Genomic DNA, 24,920 nt, shown 5'->3' on the forward strand with positions numbered 1-24,920 from the left:
TATATATATATATATATATATATATATATATATATATATATATATATATATATATATATATATATATATATATATATATATATCAATGCTTAACAACAGGAATAATATATATATATATATATATATATATATATATATATATATATATATATATATATATACACACACACACCCCCTTTCAAACCAAAACAATTTATATACTTTTACATAACAAAACAAAAAAGGCATAAAAACTTGCTACATTATTTAATTCCTTTCATGTCAGTTATAACGCTCGTAGTGTGTTGTTGACGGAAACCAGAAAATGCTGTAAAAAGGCAATATTTAAAAAGATGACATTATTACGAAGTACTGTTCAAATAAATATAATGTGTGCTTTACATCTCCACATAATTCATATATGCCACATTCTCTTTCAAGTCCAGCAATACCGTTCAACAATGGAAGACAATCCAAGTGCTTCGAAAGCCAGTCAGAAACAATCCCTTGCATCAGTATGAATATAGGCAAGTCATATTTCCAAAATAGTACAGTAATGCATAAAAATCTATCTTATCTTCTCCAATAGTACATCTGGCAACCTACAGAATTGTATAGAACTTAACAAGAAAAAAAGGAAAAGGAAAGACTGCCTGACTGCAGAAATCAGACATGTTGGCACATTACAAACAAGTACACAGGACTGAAATGATCTGTCTGTAATAAAATGAGTTCAAAAGTAGACAAGAGTAAATGTATGTGCATATAGATGTGGTCCAAATGAATGTCTATTACAGCAAAAGTAACATGATTAAAGCTTTCTTGGCAAACACAAGTCACAAGATAGATCTTTCTAGGAAACAAAGCAGATAAAGATAAAGTTGTGAAATGAAAGTAGCCCTTAAGAACGTGAAGATCAAGCTAAAAGTGGAATATGTGGAAACTCCAAAAAACATAATAACAGAAATCTAATGTCTTAAAGAAAATCCACATCTGTGTTTTGCTAGTTGCCAAATCAATTAAGGATGCATCATTTTTCATTATGGCGTTATCCAAAATGCAGTTACTTTATATCCTCTTAATTTGATTTATTATATGTTATTTAGATTACAGTTTGGAGAGTGTCAAAACACTTGAAATGTAAAAGAAAAAAAAAAAGTTAGGTTTTGTTTAAATAATAAAAAGACAAATAAAACAGAAATCTTAACGGTCAACATTTTCGCACAATGCCTTTTAGAGTTTTAACATCCCAAACTATTTTATAGCTATTTTACTTAATAGTAAAAACATATATTTGTACAGTTAGGCCCAAAACATACTCTACACAAACATGTGAACGCAAGAGCTTTCTACTCAAGTTTGTTTTCAAATGATGAAATGTTTAACAAAATAATTCGTAATACAAGTGTTGCATTCTCAGCACTGCCATAAGGGGTGCTAGAGCATAAACCGTAATCTACGATCAGTTTCTCTGGTGAACTACTTACTTACCTAACCCTAACCCCTTAATCGGAGATCTTAAGATCCCAACCTCCGCAGCTCTACCATTAGAGAAAGTCATTGAATTGCTGCTGGAGTTTTACGACAGTCAATCACTGTCTGCAGATATCCATATAAATAAAATTGTCCATGACTTCTTTTTTTAAAGCTTAAAACTACAAAAATAGTTTTGTTGGTAACCTTGGATGTGTCTTAAAGTGGCTCTACCTTAAAGGGTTAGTTCACCCAAAGATGAAAATTCTGTCATTAATTATTCACCTTTATGTTGTTCCAAACCCGCAAGACCTTCGTTCATCTTCAGAACACAAATTAAGATATATTTGATAAAATCTGAGGGTTTCTGAACCACACATAGGCAGCAATGTCATTGCACCTTTTGAAGTCAAGTAGTAAAGACTTTGTTAAAATAGTCGATGTGACTCCAGTGATTTAACCTTAATGTTATGAAGCGACGAAAATACTTTTTGTGTGCAAAAAACAAACAAAAATAATGACTTTATTCAACAATTTCTTCTCCCCGACTGCCTCCTATGCTGTTGACATAGTAAACACAGTGCAGCGCTTCCGTGTTCTACGTCAGAACGCCGACTCTTTATTGGTCGGCTCCTGCGCCAGCATCACAAGCATGCGTCATTGTGCTCACACGTACAGCGTCAGCCAATACTGAGCCGGCCTTTGGACGTAAACAAGGAAGTGCTGCACAGAGTCTACAACATAAACAGCATAGGAGACTGTCAGGGAGGAGAAAAAAATTGTTGAATAAAGTCATTATTTTTGTTTTGTTTTTGCGCACAAAAAGTATTCTCGTCGCTTCATAACATTAAGGTTGAACCACTGCAGTCAAGTCGTCTTTAATATCTTTCGGGACCTCAAAAGGTGCAATGACGATGCTGCTTATGTGTGGTTCAGAAACCCTCGGATTTCATCAAAAATATCTTGTTAATTTGTGTTCTGAAGATGAATGAAGGTCTTACAGGTTTGGAACGACATGAGGGCGAGTAATTAATGGCAGAAATTTCATTTTTGGGTGAACTAACCCTTTAACTGCTGACATGTCCATAGCTAGCTAACTAAAAAAATAATACATCCTGATTAAATGGAACAAACATTTGAAGGCAACTCTATCGCTGCCTTTAGCATTGTGGCAGAAACAAACCTTAGTACTCAAGAACGCAGTAAACAGGTTATGTACAAACAAGACTGTGCTCTTGCAAATCGTTGACCAAGCGTTTGTGTGTCTATGTATTTGTGTAGAGTAGTTTTCTGACCTAAGGCTACAATTTTACTCTTTTCCACCCAAATCATTCATAAAATATACATATATATGTATTGGTACGAGTTGTTTGATAGATTGATACATCAAGAGAAAACTTCCCAGACCACTGGAAACAAGAAATGCCAAATAAAGGGTTAAGCTACACCTTTGTACAAATGTCCTATGATAACTTTAAAACATGCAAACAAACTTCTTAAGGAGCAATTGTGATTGTGATGAGCACAAAGAGATTGTAAGGAGTACTATCGTCTCTGGCTTGAAGTACTAAAAAGCCTTTCAGAGTTCTTATATATAGTTCTGTATGTATTTTCCGTCCCCCAAACAACATATACCCAGTTTCCTCGTTTTGAGTGGTAGAAGCCAGTTAAACAGTAACAGAGCTGGAAACAAAACACTGCAGCTTTGAATCCCCATGAATGGGAAAGTTGCTGAGAGCCCAATCCTCTCCTACGACCATTGTGCCCTTGAGCAAAGGCACTTAACCCCAGGTTGCTCTAGGTGGACTCGATTAAAGCAAGTTGCTTTGGATGAAACACATCTGTTAAATGACGAGTCAAAAAAGTAAATACCTTATCTTGCAATACTTTTCCAGACATTAGAAAGCCTTTGTAGTGCCTAAGCAAAGAAAACGCTTGTGACCGTAACAAATCACTACAATAAAACACTACTATAACCGCAAGCCCCTTAACAGCTATAGTTAAAGTGCTCATTTCTTTTGGAGATTCTTCCTGATCTGCGTGTATTGTGTCCTACCATCCCATCTTTTGTAGCCCAGGACCTGAGTTCGTATTTGTTACGACTTGTTTTGTGCCGGTCCACTTTTTGGCATTCTCTGTCAAACTGTCTTTGTAACTTTAGCGCCAGTTCTCTGTCCTCCTTTTCCTGACTCATTCGCCGGACAATCAGATCATCAAGCCTGTCGCAGGCATTGCAGCTATCTGTCCGGGATATTTTTGTCTGTAGGTTCTCTTCCAAGTGTTTGGTTTTGTGGCTTCTCTTTTTGCCCCTTCTTGAGGTAGGTCTGTTAAGTACACAGCTCCGGGTGGTAGGCTCATTTATTAAGTTCTCAGGGTCTACAGTACCCTGAGTACCATGTCCAGCGTGTTTATCTAAAGTTTCTGTGGGTTCACAGAGTGCTTTGCATCTGCTACGCCTTTTCGGGGACGAAGTATCTGCAACAGTTTGAGGTGTTGACCTGATGTGAGTGCTAACTGGCTGTGTATCTTCCTCTTTGTTACACTGATCAAATATAAGCCGTCGTTTATTACAGACTACAAGTTTATCCTTCCGATCCTTAGACCCACAATTGCATTGATGATCCTCTAAGCCGTCCTTGGCCACAGCACAGTTGCAGAGTTGGCTGTCCTGTTCTTCAACGGGACTCAATTTAAGGCTAAGATCCTCTGCGATCGGACTCGTGACTGTACCTTTTGAGGTCACCTTGATGCACTGACGATCGACTTCAATCTGCTTCCACTTCTGCAAGATGGTTGGGCTGGCCTCGTAGCTTGTGGACTTGTGCAGAGTCCGTGTCAAGTTCCTAGGGGTCGACTTCACGATCGTAGGTTCCAAAAGTCGCCCATCGGGCAACCTTTTGGGGGGTGTGCATGGCGAGCAGACGATAGGCTTGAAATGGTTGAGTTCTTCCGATATGCTATCATTGCTCTCGGGGCTAATGGACCTCTCTGGTTTCGATTGAAGCACAACAGAAACGGATGAGGTGTGGATGCCCCGCCAGTGGTGTCTCTTATCTAGGCTCAGTACCGGGGCTGAAAAAGATAGACTGTTCTCCGAGGAAAGAAGGATTCCAGCGTTGTAACTATGAGTGATGCTAGCCTAGAGAGGGGAAAGAGTGGTAGAGTAGTATCACTGACAGTAAAAATGACTATTCACTGGACAATCTGTTTACTGTCAAGCCTGCCACTGATTTCAACAACAGATGCTATTTTGTACTACAGGGGTGTACAATTGTGCTTCTGAAGTGCCAATGTGCGGCACAGATTAGCTCCTAACTGCACTTGCATGGAAGTTTCTTGTAATTTTGAAGACACTGATTAGATGGTTCAGGTGTTTAATCTGAATTTGAGCTAAACTTCAGGAGCAGGATTGGACATGCCAGTCCTACAATATAGGTACTGTGGTTTAGTGGGCAAAGTTTAAGGGTGATTATATGCTGTGTTCATGCCATATTGTAATTACCATAATTTTTTACGGAGATGACAACCCGTGACATTCAACATTCAGAGCTGTTCACATCCTCAGAATTATGTAGGGGTGTGAAGAGATGACCATGACGGAGCGTGAGGGTGAACTGCTACGTTTACATTACATTACGGTGCCCACCACATCACCGCCTTCACTGTCATTTTGCTTTTTTTATAGAAATAAATCCATTTAATTCAGTTGTAAAATGGTCACTTCAATTGTAAACGTATGCTTTGCTCATCCAGCATGAGCTGCAGAGTCGCACACTGTGCAGCAGTAATCACAGTTCACTGATCATGTGACGAGTAAGGCGTGATGACTGACAAGACCATGGTGGAGGATTTGTTGCGCAACAGAGCCTAAGCATCTGATAATGTCTCATCTTGTAGAGTTCACACTCAGCACCACCGATCCCTATTCATAGAGTACGTGTGATCACGAATTCGAAAGCGAAAGTAAAACGCGAAGCTACCTAATGCGCGCAAATTAGGATACATTAGCCTGTCTCCCAATATCAAACCTATTTCAGGCCGGGCTGTGTAGCGTTTTAGTCTCTGTTTGCATTTTGAATTTTGAGAGAGCACTTTGATTATGGTTGTGTTATTATTGTTTTTTATTGTTTGCACAAGACTAAGAAAAAACTGTGATATTTATTTTTGTCATTTGTACTGTTTTTATTTCTATGTTCAATTTGTGGAAAGGAGTTCAATTAGGAGGTCACACACAGCTTCAATCAGAAGTTCTGGAAGCTCATAAATCATGTACAGTAAGGTCTGAAGAGACTCGTGTGAAATCAAACAGGAGAGAAGCCAGTTAGTTGAGTTTGTGGCAAAACCTTTTACAGTGCTTGTATATTGTTGTCTTTCATTGCATATGAATTATCAATGCATATGAATTAGGGCTGGGTATTGACACAATGTTCACGATTCGATTCAATTACTATTCACATGCTTTCGATTTGATTCGATGTCGATTATTTTGGATGTAGTTTTTCAGTTACAGTACATGGCAAATTTTCTAGAGGAAAAATCTCTCAACTAATGCTGTAAACTACACATGGGAGTCAGTTGGTACTACTACAATAATATTGAAGGTTAAATTAACTTATTTATTTAAAAACACTTAAATTACACCAATTACAAAATAAAGTTTAGAATTACATAATCATATTTTTACTCCAATTCGGTTTTTTTTAAATGTAAACATTTAAATCGCAGCTGTCATAACTGATTTATTCAAACATGCATTAAATATTGAAGAACATTAAAAATAATAATGAATATGTAACGGTGCATAACTGTATTTATCAGAATGTTGCTTTCTAGAGTTCATTTTCTAGAGCTGACTAATGAGTTTATGGTCACTGAATATGTTTTTCTGAGGTAAATGTGACATTGTTTAAAAGCTGTTTTATTGACGTCTTTCCGCGGAAACACTGATTGAGCGATTACACGAGACATGATCGGTAAGTTGTACTGTATATTTTAACATACATTCAGATGTTCATTCATGTTTATTTCATGCTGTAACTGGTATTAAAGCGGAGGAGAGGATGTTCACATGCGCTTCTCTTTAACTGAGGCGCTACAGCGATCTGTCACGCCACATTAAACAGCGCCAAAACAGGTATTTATTTTCGAAATGTTATTATGAGATTCATAAATCTGAGACTTTGCTTCATATCAAAAGTAACAAAGCACAAAGATTATTGTGATTTATTGGATGGGAGGCGCTACATATTCTGCTCAACTGAAAACAGACGAATCGATTCTTGGGATTTAAGAATCGATTAAAACTGAGAAATCGATATTTTTTTACCCAGCCCTAATATGAACTAATCATCATGTAATGAATGTCATTTCAGTTCTAATTTCTGAAATGACATTCATTACATGATGATTAGTTAAAACATTTCAAAATGCACCTACAGAATATTTTTTCAGTCATGAATTTTGTCATTGAGGATTTCTTAAAAATAATGTGCAAAAACCTCATCTCGTTCTCGTGAACCCAATCTTGTGTCTTGTTTTGTGAGCCAAGTGTCTCGTCACACCCCTAGAATTATGCATTTCTATAGCAACACTATCAATGCCAAAATGAATCTGTAGTGGTCAGGTGGTAGCCTACAGCAGTCACATGGTACAAGTCAGAGCTCTCAGAAAATTCTGGGTCTTTACACAAGTTGAAATCTCATAATTACGTTAAATCCAAATTGGTGCGAACGCACCTATACACTAAAGAAAGCTCTAGTTGTGTGTTGAGAAACAGGAATGCACAAGATTCATTTTAAGGTGTGGAAAAAATTCCAAGTCAGTTGTAAAATCAAATTGCAATATATTGGATATCTGAAATCACAAATGGACCTACATGAAATTCTCATTTTGGTGCATTGCAGAAGATGTTAAAAACTGGCTGAACAACAAAGTGTCACTTTCCGCACTGAAATCTATTATGCCGTGTTTTCTGGTGTAGTGTAAACTCCAGTGTTTAAGTGCAGTAAGGCTGGTTCGATCCACAAAGAAAAGCCAAAAGCATACTTCCTGTGTCCGTGTTCCACTCCGGACGGCTGCCTGTCTGTGACATAATTTTCATTATCAACACAGTCAGCTGATGTCTGTGCACACCATCCACATGCAGCCCGTCATTCTTGTGGTCGTGCGGACAACAGCGCATGTGCGAGTGGTCTAAGGTGGTTTGTGCGCTCAATGGAACAGAACAAGGAAAATGAAGTATACCTTAGGTTTCTCTAGTGCAGGAGTTCTTCAAACCTGGCCCTAATTTTTTAGTAATCCTTAAGGAAGACCTTGATTAGCTTGTTCATGTGCGTTTAATTAGGGTTGGGCCTCAACTCTGCAAGACAGTGGACCTCCAGGGCCAGATATGAAGAAGAATGCTCTAAAGAAAGTAACAACTGTACTATAAGCTGCTTTTGATAAATGTATCTTCTAAATGATTGCTTAGTAAAAAAAAAAATTTCAGCACTCTGAAATTGAGTTGAGAACCAAATATATTTCTTGGAACAGCAGGACTGGTGTTTTAATTACCAATTCACCCTAAACAACAAATTAGACTTATGATTATTTGAACAGATGCGTTCAGGCAATAACTGAAATGTTATACCTTGTCAGGAATGGCATGATGTGTGTGAACTCTGCTTTTTCCTCTGCCATCCTCAGAATCTGTACAGCTCCTGCTCCTCTGAACAGCAGTGCTATGAAGACAGCTGTAAGCACAATGGCAAATTATGTGACATTTGGAAAGTTTGAGATTAGCACTGACTGATACTAGTATCTTCGCATATTAACAGCGGTGTTGTAGTTTATGTTTGTGGCAGTTCTGGCTCTATCAATGCATTGTCATGCACTTATATTTACACTAATTATAGTTTGTTTTCTTTTTTATGACTGCTGAGTGAATATGAATATATTTCTGTCATGACAACTCTCAGAGTTTTTGGTATAGTAATGGATATGACAATATTGATATGTTTGGTCTTGGCGGAATTGATCTGGAATATTGCTGCTGCTGCAGAGCAAGTACAGGACTTTCTACTGCCAATACATGCACGACACGCTGCTGTGAGCAAGTACAGACATGCTGCTGCTGTACAATATAGCATATATGAATTACCCGTAGCAGATCTATACAGGTGGAGCTGGGGAAGGTGGAGGGTTGCTGAAAGAGCTGCTACAGCAAATGCTGACCAAGTATTTGAAGGTTGAGCAGCGAGCTCATTGGCTACTGATACAGCAGGAACCAATCAGCTGTGCCCTATAGAGAATGATGTGATTGCAAGCAGATTGAGTTAAGGACCTATCAGCCTGTGCCATCTAGAGTTTCATGACAGAACTTTGTATAGCTGAAATCTACACATATTACATCTCTGAATATGTTCAAACTAGGGCTGGGAATTTACAATTTTTTAATGCATTTAACGCACTTGCCCCGCCCGCAGACCTACATAGGACATCCGCTATTCATGCAATTGACTGAAGATGAATATGACACAGGGCAACAACTCACTGCATGATATAAACTACAAAATCCACTTAGAATGTCCATAAAATTAAAAATATGAAAGGCGAAAGGCGATCGATTTGAATCTAAATTTAAACATGCTTTTGCACTTTGGCTGAGGTTGACGCATTGTGCATTATAGATCAACTGACATGATAAACGACAAAACACAATTAAATATTTGACAATAGGCACCTATTTATGTTTCTGCCCACATAACAGAGTGCGCACACTTAATATCAGAGCCAGAGTAGACATGAGGACACTATATTTGAGAGTGTGCAAGTTTTGTGGAGAGATTCATACTGCACACTTGACATGCCTCGTTAAAAAATGCCATAGCAACTCCCTCAAGTGAACTATTATTGGTTAAAATAAATGGAGAATATCCTGTGTTTCTGTGGGTTCTCAGCACCTATGTAGCCTATAGTTCATGATAGACTACAGTTAAAGGGATAGTTCACCCAAAAATGAAAATTTGATGTTTATCTGCTTACCCCCAGCGCATCCAAGATGTAGGTGACTTTGTTTCTTCAGTAGAACACAAATGATGATTTTTAACTCCAACCGTTGCCGTCTGTCAGTCAAATAATGCGAGTGGATGGGAACTTCTACTATAAGAGTAAATAAAACTTGCATAGACAAGTCCAAATTATGTCTTAGGACATCAATGTGTCGTCACGATCCGCAGGGTTTAATTTGGACTTGTCTATGCAAGTTTTACTGAAGAAACAAAGTCACCTACATCTTGGATGCGCTGGGGGTAAGCAGATAAACATCGAAATTTTCATTTTTGGGTGAACTATCCCTTTAACACGTGAATATTTTGAATAAAAAAGGAAAAATGAAATAAAAGTGATACATCTGTCATACAGCTATTGTGCCTGTATGACGCATTTCTCAGATTAATTAAAGGTGCCCTATAACCAGTTTTAACAAGATGTAGTATAAGTCTAAGGTGTCCCCTGAACGTGTCTGTGAAGTTTCAGCTCAAAATACCCCATAGATTTTTTTTTTAGTATAGTAAGTATAGTATTTATTTGGATGTTTACATTTGATTCTGAATGAGTTTGATAGTGCTCCGTGGCTAACGGGCTAAAGCTAACATTACACACTGTTGGAGAGATTTATAAAGAATGAAGTTTTGTTTATGAATTATATAGTCTGCAAGTGTTTAATAATGAAAATAGTGACGGCTCTCGTCTCCGTGAATACAGTAAGAAACGATGGTAACTTTAACCATATTTAACAGTACATTAGCAACATGCTAATGAAAAATATCATGTTATCATGAATCATGTCAGTTATTATTGCTCCATCTGCCATTTTTCGCTATTGTCTTTGCTTGCTTACCTAGTCTGATGATTCAGCTGTGCACAGATCCAGACGTTAATACTGGCTGCCCTTGTGTAATACCTTGAACATGGGCTGGCATATGCAAATATTGGGGGCGTACATATTAATGATCTCGACTGTTACGTAACAGTCAGTGTTATGTTGAGATTGGCCTGTTCTTCGGAGGTCTTTTAAACAAATGATATTTATATAAGGAGGAGGAAACAATGGTGTTTGAGACTCACTGTATGTCATTTCCATGTACTGAACTCTTGTTATTTAACTATGCTGAGGTAAATTCAATTTTTCATTCGATGGCACCTTTAATCACACATCATGTAATTAATTAGATTAAATATTTTAATCGCTTTCCAGCCCTATTTCAAACATAATATAATTTGCTTGCCACTTTTGGCCACTACATAATTTGTATGCTTCTATGTTTCATTTTCATATTTTGTGTTGACTGTTTTTCAAAAGTGTGGAAAATGGTCGTAATAAGGAATAAATAGGTGTGTGTGTTTATGTTTTCTGCATGTTAGTGTTTTCCAGGCCCCCCGTTCTAGATACAATGAATTCTAACACTAATTCTATAATTCTAACACTAATAATAAATACATTTAAAATATAAAGTAAATATAAGTGCAATACCCTCTATTGACAGCAGGGGAGCATCTTGTTTTTCGTACAAATGCTGAAACATGTCTGGTCCTCTTTCCCACTGGCTCTTCATTCTCAGAGTCTGACACGCCACAGAACTGAAACACAGTAACTACAGTGTAAAATGGACAAGCAAATGTAATTAAGCAGTAACAAAATAGTTAAATAAAAGAAATATCCCAAATTATGAAGCATATGAATTAAAGGGTTAGTTCACCCAAAAATGAAAATAATGTCATTAATTACTCACCCTCATGCCGTTCCACACCCGTAAGACCTTCATTAATCTTCAGAATATGAATTAAGATATTTTTGTTGAAATCTGATGGCTCAGTGAGGCCTCCATAGCCAGCAATGACATTTCCTCTCTCAAGATCCATTAATGTACTAAAAACATATTAAAAATCAGTTCATGTGAGTGCAGTAGTTCAATATTAATATTATAAAGCTTATTTATATACAAAAAAACTTTATAATATTTTAAATATATTAATATTATATTTTTGGTGCACCAAAAAAACAAAAACAAATAACGACTTATTTAGTGATGGCCGATTTCAAAACACTGCTTCAGAAAGCTTCAGAGCATAAATGAATCAGTGTATCGAATCATGATTCGGATCGCCTGTCAAACCACCAAACTGCTGAAATCATGTGACTTTGGTGCTCCGAACCGCTGATTCGACACGCTGATTCATTATTTGGCGCACCAAAAATATTCTCGTCGCTTTATAATATTAATATTGAACCACTCTACTCACATGAACTGATTTAAATATGTTTTTAGTACATTAATAGATCTTGAGAGAGGAAATGTCATTGCTGGCTATGGAGGCCTCACTGAGCCATCAGATTTCAACAAAAATATCTTAATTCATATTCTGAAGATTAATGAAGGTCTTACGGGTGTGGAACGGCATGAGGGTGAGTAATTAATGACAGAAATTTCATTTTTGGGTGAACTAACCCTTTAACTGTATGTGTACATGTTTACACCCAACTTAGACCCAAGCAAGTAACAATGAAGAAGTGTTTTGAACATACAGGATATTGACAATGTTTCAGCATCCCACACTCTTCCTTTCTATGGATTTTTTTCTTTCTCTCTTCAGTTTCTTCACTGCATCCACCCTGAAAAAATAAAACTGTGCTTTATATTATATTATATACACACACATATCTAAAACTGTATTTCATGTAGATCAAGCAAAACAAGATTATTAGAAATCAGAAGTCCTTTGCATTTTGTTTGTGGACTTTTCCACTTTGTTGGAACAATAGTAATTTTATCAAATGTTAATACCAAGGTATTTATAAGTACTCCAGAATAAATAGCATGGTATATGTCCAAGAACACTGTAAAACTATATATATATTTTTTTTTTCTAAGTGTAGGCAAAAAATAATGTCATGAAGAACTGCAATAAAGAGTGCAAACAATTTAGTGTCACACCTCAGTGACTTACCTTCATCTTTTGTTTCTCGTACTCTTGACGCATTTCTCCAGACTTATGAATTGGTACAGGTGCACGAAAAATCTCTAAGATATGAAAAAATAAACATATCAGAAATCACAAAAATGGCCAATTGGCTTCCTTCTTCCTAACACCAAGTCAAACTCAGTAATGGGACACACACATGATAAACACACTTGATGCTCTCAGTTCAGTCACCAGCTCCTCCCACTGGACACACACATGTCTGGACAAGTTACCACTCAGTTTTACATTCAAGTTTACAAACAACCATGATATCACACTAGATTGTCTTGTAAATCTTTAAAATATAGCAAGTCAGATGTGGGTAAGAAACATAGCTAGAACTAAAAAGCATTTTATTATTATTATTATTATTATTATTAATTATAAATAAAATAAAATTAATTTCAACACTTTATAAAGTCTAAATTCAGGTGTTTTCAATACTTCATAAAGTCAGGTATTATCATTTTGTCCCTTTTCTACTCTATCTGCTCCCATGACGTCCGAAAACTGATGAACTCTGAACAATTTGGCAAAAATAACCAGCAAAACACCATGTGTATATATATATATATATATACTCCAAAAAAGTATGTTGAACGTGTTTGATCAAATTAGCCACTAAAATCTTCTTTAGTTGTGTTTAATCAAGTTGAAAACGCGACGCGCCAGACGCGACGCGGACCGACCGAGAAAAACACAGTCCTGTGTGAACGCCCCCCAACAAAACACTGTTATCCTTCCAGTCTCACTGGTCAAATTTACTGGCTTCATATCGTTTGCGATGGAAACACTCAATAATAAAAAATATTGTATTATTATTGGGTTATTGGTGAAACGGTCATCTGAAGTGAAATCACTGAAACTGTCTGTTATGTCATGCCGCGATTTCCCGAAGCGTAAATAATTATTTCAAACTCATGATTATGTAATATGTCAAGTCGCACGAACCTCCGTCCGCGATCTCTCCATCTCTCTGCTCCATCCTCCGCCTGCATCTCTCCGGGTGACTGAGCCGGACCAGCTCCCAGAGCTCGGTGTTGACCAGGCTCTTCTCCCGGGACTGTTTACGGGCCCAGCTGGACACTCGCAGCCGGCACAGCGGACAGCACAGGCTGATCAGCTTCACCGTCCGCTGGAAGCAGTGCAGGCACACCGAGTGTCCACACGGCATCGTCACGGGCTCCAGGAGGATCTCTGAGCACACCGGGCACCGGGCCTCCTCCAGAGACAGAGGAGCGGCGTGAGCGCCAGGCCTGCTTTTGCTTCTCTGCCCCAGTCCAGTGGATTTGGCGGACCCCACCGCCGCCATTTTCATTGGTATGAGCCTGCGTCTGGGTTTGAACACAAGCCCCGCCCTGTCGTGACGTCACGTGCAGCGGTTGAAAGACAAATTCTTATTTTTTTTTTTTTTAATTTTTTTTTTTTTATATACTGGTCACAAAGTATCTGGACACTTCCCTTAATTATTATAACTTAATAATTATCACTTAATATATATATATATATATATATATATTTTTTTTTTTTAAAGATTAAGTTAAGTGTATACTTTCAGTACTCAGTATTCAGGGTTGGGGAGTAAGTTAAACGTATTTAAAATACAAAATTTGAGTAACTGCATTTCATTACAGTTACATTTTAAATGGGTGGTAATCAAATTACAGTTACATCCGAAAAGTATTTTAGATTACCAAAGTGATTACTTTGAATTTTAATACCATTTATTTCATTTAAACATTAATATAAACTGTGAGGGGCAATTAAATGTAAACAGTAATTGGTGATTCTCTGACTCTGACACTGCAAAAGCATCCTAAGTTAGGCTACAGTTTCATACCCCTTGAAGAATATACAACATTTTAATAATTTTAACAAAATAAGAATTGCATGTTATTTTTATTTAATACTGTCCTGAATAAGCTTATTTCACCTAACAGATGTTTACATACACTCCACAAGACAAAATGACTGAATTTATAAAAATTGACACGTGCTTGAATCTTAACGGTCTGTCGTTACCTGAATGATGCATGACTGTTTTCAGGTTTTGCCATAGTTGTTTGTAGTTGTAAAAAAGGTGATTTTTTTATCTCACAATTCTGACTTTTTCTTCTCAGAATTGTGAGATTTAAACTCACAATTGCGTTTTATAAAGATAGAATTGGGAGATGTGCTGTAAACTCACAATTGCAAGTTATAAAGTCAGAATTGCATTGCAAAAACGTGAAATTCAGACTTTTTTCTCACAATTCTGGTATATTTCTTGCAATTCTGACTTTTTTCTGGAAAATTGAGACTTTATATCTCACAATTAAAGTAACCTATCCAGCCCTGCTTATATTCTTGATATCCTATATTTGGACACTTTCTGGGTATCAAACCTTGTGGAATATGTCCACTGTGTATTGAGACTGAAAAGTCATTGCATAAATGAAGTTAGTTCTGAGAAAAAAAAATGTTTGTGTATACCTTCAATGCTTTTTATTGCATTTTTCTAATTATTTAGTTTACCCAAAACTAGATATTTACAATGTTACATTGTAAACTGTACACAGTTATTTGAAGTTATCAAAACACAAGTCCTCATCAGCTCTTTTTTTTAGCCAAAATTTGACTGCCTGCCAAAAATGGATCATATAAATATATAAAAATGATCCAGAAGTTTCCAAAGTTTGTGCAACATTAAGTGATTTCATTTTTATTTTAAATTTCACAGTGACAATGCATCATCAAATGTACCGGTGATTTACTATTTCATTTTCACTACAATCTCGAGACAAAACTGACAACATTAAAAGGCAAACATGAAAAAAATAAATAAATAAAATTGTTAGATTACCCGAATTTTGTAACTTAATCTAAATACTTTAGAATACTTTGGAATAATAATAAGTATGTAGGCTAACACAAAAACAAGGTAATTGAGTTTTTATCTGACAATTCTGACTTTGTTCTCAGAATTGGTGATATAAAGTTGCAATTGTGAGTTATAAAGTCAGAATTGTGAGATATAAAGTCTCAATTTTCCAGAAAAAAAGTCAGAATTGCAAGAAATATACCAGAATTGTGAGAAAAAAGTCTGAATTTCAAGTTTTTGTCATGCAATTCTGACTTTATAACTTGCAATTGTGAGTTTACAGCACATCTCCCAATTCTATCTTTATAAAACGCAATTGTGAGTTTAAATCTCACAATTCTGAGAAGAAAAAGTCAGATAGTGAGATTTAAAAAATCACATTTTTTTACAACTACAAGGGACTCACAAACAACTATGGCAAAACATGAAAACAGTCATGGATCATTCAGGTAACGTTAAGATTAAGATTAAGATTAACGTTAAGATTCAAGCACGTGTCAATTTTTATAAATTCAGTCATTTTGTCTTGTGGAGTGTATGTAAACATCTGTTAGGTGAAATAAGCTTATTCAGGACAGTATAAAATAAAAATAACATGCAACTCTTATTTTGTTAAAATTATTAAAATGTTGTATATTCTTCAAGGGGTATGAAACTGTAATACCCATTTAAAATATAACTGTAATGAAATACAGTTACACAAAAAAAAAAAAAAAAAAAAAAATATATATATATATATATATATATATATATATATATATATACAGTACAGTCCAAAAGTTTGGAACCACTAAGATTTTTAATGTTTTTAAAAGAAGTTTCTTCTGCTCACCAAGGCTACATTTATTTAATTAAAAATACAGTAAAAAACAGTAATATTGTGAAATATTATTACAATTTAAAATAACTGTTTTCTATTTGAATATATTTCACAAAGTAATTTATTCCTGTGATGCAAAGCTGAATTTTTAGCATCGTTACTCCAGTCTTCAGTGTCACATGATCCTTCAGAAATCATTCTAATATGCTGATCTGCTGCTCAAGAAACATTTAATGTGTACAATTGTACAAAATATTTGTGTACAATATTTTTTTTCAGGATTATTTGATGAATAGAAAGTTCAAAAGAACAGTGTTTATCTGAAATCTAATCTTTTGTAACATTATAAATGTCTTTACTGCCACTTTTGATTGATTTAATGCATCCTTGCTGAATAAAAGTATTCATTTCTTTAATTTCTTTTCAAAAAAATAAAAATAAAAATTCTTACTGAACCCAAACTTTTGAACGGTAGTGTATAATGCTACAGAAGCTTTGTATTTCAGATAAATGCTGTTCTGTTTAACTTTCTATTCATCAAGGAATCCTGAAAAAAAAAGTACACAACTGTTTTCAACATTGAAAATAATCATAAATGTTTATTGAGCAGCAGATCAGCATATTAGAATGATTTCTGAAGGATCATGTGACACTGAAGACTGGAGTAACGATGCTAAAAATTCAGCTTTGCATCACAGGAATAAATTACTTTGTGAAATATATTCAAATAGAAAACAGTTATTTTAAATTGTAATAATATTTCACAATATTACTGTTTTTTACTGTATTTTTAATTAAATAAATGTAGCCTTGGTGAGCAGACGAAACTTGTTTTAAAAACATTACAAATCTTAGTGGTTCCAAACTTTTGGACTGTACTGTATATATATTTATCTTTGTAAACAATGCTTTTTCTTGATGTAAAGTTTGTTTAGTATATAGTGCACCAAACCAGTAGATGGCAGTGATGCATCTCGCCTCCGCCTTCACCCTCTGGAGTTAAAGCAGAGTAAGTCCGCACTGGCAGCATTGCAGCGTACAGTAAGAATGACTGTCCTTTAACAGACACATCGAGCTTTGTGAGCGTTAAACATCAGTTTATGTTGGAACTTGCGCTTATAATCCTTGTATTCAGTGCATCCTGTGCTAAAGCTGGTGTGAAATGAGGACATTACAGTTAGTGTTGGATTTTTCCTAAAATGTATCAGATTAATTGCAGAAAATATGGGTAGTTGATAAATAGCATACATGAAATGTAAAAAAAAAAATGTTTATTGTAATCTGCATGTAATATACACAACATGATTCCATAAAACAGCATTATAATGAAAAAAAAAGTTACTTTTCTTTGATTCTTTGACAATTACAGTGCAGGAAACTGCTTTCATTGCTTCACAATGTCATGCCAACCTCCTTTGAATTATGTTTTATGGGCAAAATATGGAACTAATTGTGACTTTATTTTCCATCTATAGTTGATGCTTCAAAAGCTCATCTGAAAACACAATGTCAGTCGGTAAGGCTGCTGTCAAGGTGCTGCATTTAGGGAGGATTTCCTACGGCAGTGCCTTGAAGATACAGCAGCAGCACATAAAGCAACATCTGGATTGGTCCAGCATCAGCCCAAACACTTTATTACTGTGTGAGCATGAGCCTGTGTACACCGTTGGCATCAGACAGGCTCCTTACCCTCCTGAGGAGGAGCGAAGACTGAAAGAGCTGGGCGCAGACTTCTTCCGTACCAACCGAGGAGGTCTAATAACGTTTCATGGACCTGGTCAGTTAGTGTGTTATCCCGTCCTCAACCTGGGCTGCTTTAAGAAGAGTGTGAGATGGTACGTGTGTGAACTGGAAAGGACTGTGATCAAGATGTGCAGCAAATTTGGGATCAACGCCTCCACTTCTCCAGATACAGGTGTCTGGGTGGGCAACAACAAAATTTGTGCAATTGGTAAGTACATTTTTAGGTTTACATTTCCTTTATAAATACTGATTACTGGTCAAAAGTTTGGACACCCCTGCTCTTTATTCATTATTATTAATTTGCACATTTTAGAATAATAGTAAAGTCGTCAACTGGAAAGACGAATAATATAATATAATTAATATAAACATAATATAAATAATATAAATATAATATAAACTTTTGACTATAACAGTCAAAAGTTTGGAAACATTACTATTCTGAATGTTTTTGAACAAAGTCTCTTATGCTATAATAAATACAGAAAAAACAATATTGTGAAATATTATTACAATTTAAAATTATGTTTTTTCTATTTTAATATACTTTAAAATATAATTTATTTCTGTGATGCAAAGCTGAATTTTCAGCATCATTACTCCAGTCTTGTGTGTCACATGATCCTTCAGAAATCATTCTGATATGATGATTTGATACTCAGTTATTATCAATGTTGAAAACAGTTTTGTTGCTTAATATTTTTTTGGAACCTGTGATACTTTTTTCAGGATTCATTGATGAATAAAAGGTTAAAAAGAACAGCAATTATTCAAAATTTAAACCTTTTCTAACAATACACACTACCATTCAAAAGTTTGAGGTCAGTCAATTTTTTTCTTCCTTTTTTTTTTTCTTTTTTTTTTTTTTTGAAAGAAATTAATACTTTTATTCAGCACGGATGTGTTAAAGTGATAGTAAATATTTATATTGTTAGAAAAGACTTTGTTCAAAAACAAAAAAAATGGTAATGTTTCCAAACTTTTGACTCGTAGTGTATATGTATGTGTATTGGAATTATATTAAGTGGATTAATTTCTTTAAAAAACAAATAAAAAACTTTTTAAACCTTTAAATAGCCTGTTCATCATTGTAGCGTTTTATTAGGTAATACTCTAAATTATTAATATTTGAAAAAACTGATATTATATATTGATATGTACAGTGTATATACATTAATAGACTACCATAGAAAAGTTTGGGGTGGCTTTTTTTTTTTTAAGGTTTTTGAAAGAAGTTTCACCAAGGCTGCATTGACATAATTAAAAATACAGTAAATAATATTGTGGAATATTATTACAATATAAACAAACTTTGAAATATTTTTTTTAAATACATTTTAAAATGATCCTTCAAGTAATCACTCTAATATGCTTATTTGGTTCTCAAAAAACATTTCTTATTATTATCAGTTGTGCTGCTTAATATTTTTGTGGAAACCATATGTTGTTGTTTTTTTCAGGATACTTTGAATAGAATTTTAAGGTGCACATAGTGTTAAAATAATTTGTTTGCAATGATGTAAAAGTCTTTACAATGACTTTTGATCAATTTAATGCATCTTTGCAAAGTATTAATTAATTTCTTAAAATCTTACGAAAACTTTGTGACCAATACGAAAAGACCAAAACGAAAAACTTTGTGACCAATAGTGTATAGAATGTTCCCAAGAGCATTTTCAATGTCACAATTTGTTTACATTTTGGGCCAGATTTACTATCAGCTTCTGTCAGTACAAACCCTAAAAATCTACTGTTTTGATTTACTAAAGACACTCAGTGATAAATTAGCGCTGAAATTAGGTGTGGACAGGGTTATTTTTGGCTGACCTCATTGCATTTGCATTAGGATTTTCCCTTTCAGATGCAAAATTTATGGGAGGAGAGTAGTGTTATCGAAAGTACTGACCGCGATACCAATTCGGTACCGAAATTTAAAAAATGTGACGCTTTGTTTGAGCACTGTTGAGCGGATTCGTAAACACATCTGATTGGCCACTGTGTTCATGCGCTCATCAGATATGTCTGTGATTGGCTTCAATGATCAACGCACGGGAGTGATTGAATTTGAGAGCGGGACCGGTCCGCTGATAGACGCCTGCTTTCAAACACTCCCGTGTGTATCTGTGTAAGCGCTCGGTGAAGAGCGTCACTGATGACTATTTACAACATGTTTTTGAAGCGTTGATCATTGTAGCCAATTACAGACATATCCGATGAGCGTGTGAACTCAATGGCCAATCAGAGGTGTTTATGAATCTGCTCAAAGCATCACATTTTTTAAATTTCAGTACCGAAGTCGGTACTTTTAAGGACAGTAGAGGAAAGTATTTAAATTAAAGGTGATTTACTATGGTTTGCGCTAGTCAATTTACTGGTATTTGCACCATTATTTACCGCCCAAAAAAAGCATGTCTTAAAGGTGCTCTATGTAAGTTTTTGACTGTACTAAAGCATGAAAATACCAAAATATGTGTGCAGTTATTTATTAACCCTCTGGAGTCTGAGGCTGGTTTGGGGCTTGGAGAAGTTTTGACATGCCCTGACATTTGTGCTTTTTTCAGTTGTTCATAAACATATAAATGACAAAAGTGTCATTACACTGTATTCAGCACAAACTAGGCTACAATGATATGTGAGGAACATGTATATACATGTTTGTATTTTTGAAGGAATAATGTTTATGCGTGGTTATTGAAAAAACAAAAAACTTAAGTCACTGAAATAAGGCCAAAAAAAGTATATTAAATCTGTGTTCACAAGACTTCTGGGTATTGGAGGTTGTAGACTAGAGTTTTTGCTTCAGAATTATGTAAAAATTATGCTGCCTACTCCTTCATATAAAACAATATATTGATTTAGTTTTTGTAAGACACTTTTTGTCAAGAAACACAGTATGCGTGGGGGCGAGAATCTGCATGAATAATGGGCCATTTACACCTGAGAAGACAAAGGAATCACATAGTAATGATCTGAAATGACTTGCATATTAATGAGGCCTATCCGTCAGGTAGGCTGTGAAAAAAACCCTCTGTAATAATGTCTCAGCTCATCATAAACAGCAATACTGTGAAATATTATTACAATTTAAAATAATGGTATTCTATTATATTCTTTAAAATATAATGTATTTCTGTGGTGCAAAGTGTCTGAACAATTATGTTACCTCTATGGCATTTCATATAGGCTTTTAGCTTAAAAGCATGCACATTTGGAGAAATATTGATGGATTCTTATATATTTATGTCAATTTTCTATACTGAGAAATAATATTTATTGTCATCACTATGAGTGCTGGATACTGTTTTTTCAATTTATACTTGCAGCCGGAGGGCGCTCTCTGTACACCTTTAGTCCACAAATTCATAATATAAAGAAGAAAAGGAACTAGGAACTAATGGCATGTCTTCTAGAGATCGCTAACCATTGCTTTAACCATCCAAATAAACACTTTTCAAGACAATAAATACACGATTGAGACGATGAATGCATGTATTGCCTCTGAATTTGCGTCTGAATAGCGCTGGCTCCGTGGGCGTGGCCGCATTAGCGGGTAATGAGCTGAATCACAGACTTCTGACATGGCTCTCTTTTCATACAGATTACATAAACACAGAATGTTTGTTTTCGATTTGACTTGCACGATTTAAAACCTGACATTTCAACATTTCTTTAGACGTAAGTGTCATTTTTTTTGTCATTAGTATTCATAAGTTACAGTTCATTTTCTGAGAACTATCAGATTGGACTTCGTTCAGAGGGAGAGGAGAGATCACGCATCATGTTAGTTTTCTTTATTTTACAAAAAGCACAACATTGTGTTTTTACTCTGAATGTACACAAATAAAAGAAGATATTCTATAGTTTCAATTGATATATTACTTATGTCTCTATGACAAGAAATGATTAGAGTATTTTAAGTCTGTTTTGCTGCAATGTGAAAAAAACCTGCAAAACGCGCCGGCGCGTTTTCAGACCTCAGGGAGTTAAACATGCTCAGTTCACATACTCGTTTCTCTGAAAACCATTGCTACAGCCTGTTATTTTAAATTTGCGTTTTTTGTCGGAATTTGTTTTTGTTTAGGTCTGTGCAAGATCACACATTGTCAATTTACCCAATAGTATTTCACCACCCCGGGTTGCCAGTTGGCAGAAAACACATGCAGCGAATTCTAGCCATGGAAGCCAGCGAACAAACTGGGTCATAGATTGCAGATTCTACCCAACCTAAAAAGCCTCAGCATCCATCTAAAACCTCTATGAACAGGAGCATATAAAAACGCGATATCAACTCATCATTAAATCAATAAATCAACTAATTATCTTACAGTGTGTAAGTCTCCTCGCCTTCCAATGTCAATTGAGCTCGCTCCTGTTGCGTGTCCTCAAACTGGCAACCCGCGAGAGCATCAGGTCTGAGGAGGAGGGGGCGGGGCAAACAATATTTTAAATTTGGACTGCAGTACCCATTTCAACCACTAGCTGTCATTCTTACATAGAGCACCTTTAAGCCAGACGCTAATTTGCACTGGTAGATTGCGTTGGTCATTATGGAAAAGATCCGGCTGCATCTGTGTTCTTTAATTTGCACATCGTCAGTAGATCATGTGCAGAACTTTCCACTAACATCAGCCCTTTTTTGGAATCGCGCTTTCACGATAATGTTCCCTGTTAAAAATAGTGCAGATTAAATGTATAAAATATTCACTTGGTTTTCTCATAAAATTTCTTTGTATAAAATGTTCAAACAATATATTCACACACAGCTTTAAACAAGAAAGAAAATCAGGACCCCACTGCACTTTTTGTACAAATAGAGTTCAAGAGAAGAATGTGATCAAGAATTTTATTGGTAATTGTCTTGTTCTGCAGGAATCCATTGTGGAAGATACATCACCTCTCATGGTTTGGCTCTTAACTGCAACACAGACATGAGTTGGTTTGACAACATTGTGCCTTGTGGGATTGTGGGAAAAGGTGTGACCTCACTGAGCCGAGAGCTGGGACGGGATGTCTCAACTGAAGAGGCCGTACCAAAACTGCTGGAAGCTTTTACTGAACAATTTAACTGCACTTTAACATATAATGGTAGCTTCAGTTGAAACACATTTATGATTTACTACTTCATTGTAAACATTACTTTAAAAAAAAAAAAATATGTCTGCTTGTAATGTTATTAAAAATAATTGCATTTTTCTGCAATGTCAGTTTACCTTCCTGAAAAAATACTGTTGTGGTACCATGATACAGTGATGGTATCAGATGGTAAGAATGGTACTGAATGCTTACCATATTCATATACCATGCTTTTACTATTAACATGGTAGCCCAAGGTGCCTCAAAGAATATCAAGGTGCACTGTCAAAAAATGTTGTTCATGGTTGAACAAACAGATTTTCTTCATGGGTTTTGTTAGGAAACAGTGCTTGACCCAATAGAGTGACCAATATCAACAATGAAGACCAGGAGTTGCAGTTCTTCATATTTCCAAAAGAAGAATTGAGCAATACAGCAACGGCCCCGTTTACACCTGGTATTAAGATGCAGTTTGGCCGATCGGATCACAAGTGGACGATGCTAAATACAGGTGTAAAAGGGGTCTAAAATGTTTTGAGCTTGTCCACTTTCAAACACTTCCAGAGGTAGTCGAAAATGCATCAGACTGGATTGCTTTCGTAGTGCAAACACTCATGTGATCGAATACGTTCGAACAGCCACAAAAGACGCCCACTGACATAATGCATAAACATTATGGGAAGTGCGCTAGCCAGACGGGATTTAAACTTTGTCAGCTGAAGAACTAATTTTGTCTTGAAGATGATAAACGTACCAAGCACAATGTTCTCTTACCATTCCTGATTTCTAACACACACTCACCGCATTCAGCCGGTCTTGTGGCTATCAGAGCAGAAGCGAAAGCTGATGCTCTCTGTATGTTGTTCCATCATCTCCGTGCGCCTTTATATGTAAATTGCCTGAGCTTATTTTGTCCATTAGAACTAAATATCAGAAAAAGCCCATACATTTACCTACCCATAAACCCTCCCCTCAAAGAAATCAGGACAGAAGCGGTTGAAAGTGGACAAAGGGACAGATTAAAACACCAGGTGTAAATGGGTATGTGCCTGCCTCATCCACTTGTGATCCGATCAAACAAAACGAATCTTAATACCAGGTGGAAACGGCCTAGAGTTTTAGGATCCAACCTCAAACTAACTTAAAATACAGAAACACTAATATAATAGGCATGCAAAATCAAAATCAGTTAAGGTCATCTCTACAAATACTAAGATTCTGATTGGTATTCCGAGTATTGAAAATTCTAGAAATTTTCCAGTATTGTGTTCCACAAAGTAAATGTAGTTACTTAGAGCAGAATCAGTGATTATCTTACTGATACACTATATTCTTGATTTATAAGCAAAACATGTTGTTAATCAGGAGGGCTCTTCACATCTGAATATGTACTAAGGATGTTACATATCTGCCACAACATTAAAGCCACCTATCTAAATCATGTATACCCCTCATGCTGCAAAAACAGCTCTGATGCGAATGATGCATGGACTCCACAAGACCTCTGAACGTGTCCTGTGGTTTTAAGCACCAAGACAATTTGCGAGATGTGAATTGCAAGGCCTCCAGGATCATATTTGTTGGTCCAGCACATCCCTTAAAGGGTTAGTTCACCCAAAAAATGAAAATAATGTCATTTATTACTCACCTTCATGTCATTCTACACCCGTAAGACCTTTGTTAATCTTCGGAATGCAAATGAAGATATTTTTGTTGAAATCCAATGACTCAGTGAGACCTCCATAGCCAGCAATGTCATTTCCTCTCTCAAGATCCATTAATGTACTAAAAACGTATTTAAATAAGTTCATGTGAGTACAGTGGTTCAATATTAATATTATAAAGTGATGAGAATATTTTTGGTGCGCCAAGAAAAACAAAATAACGACTTATATAGAGATGGCCGATTTCAAAACACTGCTTCAGGAAGCTTCGGAAGCGTTATAAATCAGCGTAAAAAAAAAAAAAAAT

The 24,920-nt window shown here is 35.7% G+C and overlaps 2 protein-coding genes across 6 annotated transcripts; one reads left to right on the plus strand and one right to left on the minus strand.

Annotated features, from left to right (window-relative positions):
- Nucleotides 1-231: 231 nt before the first annotated feature.
- On the minus strand, nt 232-13,796 carry rnf169 (ring finger protein 169). The gene is made up of 6 exons (XM_048185367.1): nt 13,405-13,796; nt 12,439-12,512; nt 12,017-12,103; nt 10,964-11,070; nt 8,081-8,183; nt 232-4,591 (listed from the first exon to the last, which is right to left on the minus strand). The coding sequence occupies exons 1-6, from the start codon at nt 13,769-13,771 to the stop codon at nt 3,440-3,442; spliced, it is 1,890 nt and encodes a 629-aa protein (XP_048041324.1). The 5' UTR covers nt 13,772-13,796; the 3' UTR covers nt 232-3,439.
- Nucleotides 12,725-23,069, plus strand: lipt2 (lipoyl(octanoyl) transferase 2). Of its 5 annotated transcripts, XM_048185370.1 has the most exons (4): nt 13,757-13,773; nt 17,060-17,142; nt 17,609-18,084; nt 22,746-23,069. In XM_048185370.1, exons 3-4 carry the CDS (start codon nt 17,640-17,642, stop codon nt 22,973-22,975), a joined length of 675 nt encoding a protein of 224 aa, XP_048041327.1. In that variant the 5' UTR covers nt 13,757-13,773; nt 17,060-17,142; nt 17,609-17,639; the 3' UTR covers nt 22,976-23,069. The 5 variants fall into 5 exon arrangements, with proteins under 5 accessions (XP_048041330.1, XP_048041327.1, XP_048041328.1 ...); XM_048185373.1 differs by lacking the exons at nt 13,757-13,773; nt 17,060-17,142 and adding an exon at nt 12,725-12,742; XM_048185371.1 differs by lacking the exon at nt 13,757-13,773 and having other exon boundaries at nt 17,132-17,174.
- The last annotated feature ends 1,851 nt before the right edge of the window (nt 23,070-24,920 follow it).

Source organism: Megalobrama amblycephala, linkage group LG3, assembly GCF_018812025.1.
Source record: "Megalobrama amblycephala isolate DHTTF-2021 linkage group LG3, ASM1881202v1, whole genome shotgun sequence".
In the NCBI taxonomy this organism is placed as follows: domain Eukaryota; kingdom Metazoa; phylum Chordata; class Actinopteri; order Cypriniformes; family Xenocyprididae; genus Megalobrama; species Megalobrama amblycephala.

Coding starts and splice junctions, on each gene's coding strand:
- lipt2 (XM_048185373.1), top strand. CDS start 17,640: ATGTCAGTCGGTAAGGCTGCTGTCAAGGTGCTGCATTTAGGGAGGATT. Junction 18,085..22,745: donor CAACAAAATTTGTGCAATTG/GTAAGTACATTT, acceptor CTTGTTCTGCAG/GAATCCATTGTGGAAGATAC.
- rnf169 (XM_048185367.1), bottom strand. CDS start 13,771: ATGAAAATGGCGGCGGTGGGGTCCGCCAAATCCACTGGACTGGGGCAG. Junction 12,513..13,404: donor TGGAGAGATCGCGGACGGAG/GTTCGTGCGACT, acceptor TTCATATCTTAG/AGATTTTTCGTGCACCTGTA. Junction 4,592..8,080: donor ATCATGCCATTCCTGACAAG/GTATAACATTTC, acceptor TCCCCTCTCTAG/GCTAGCATCACTCATAGTTA.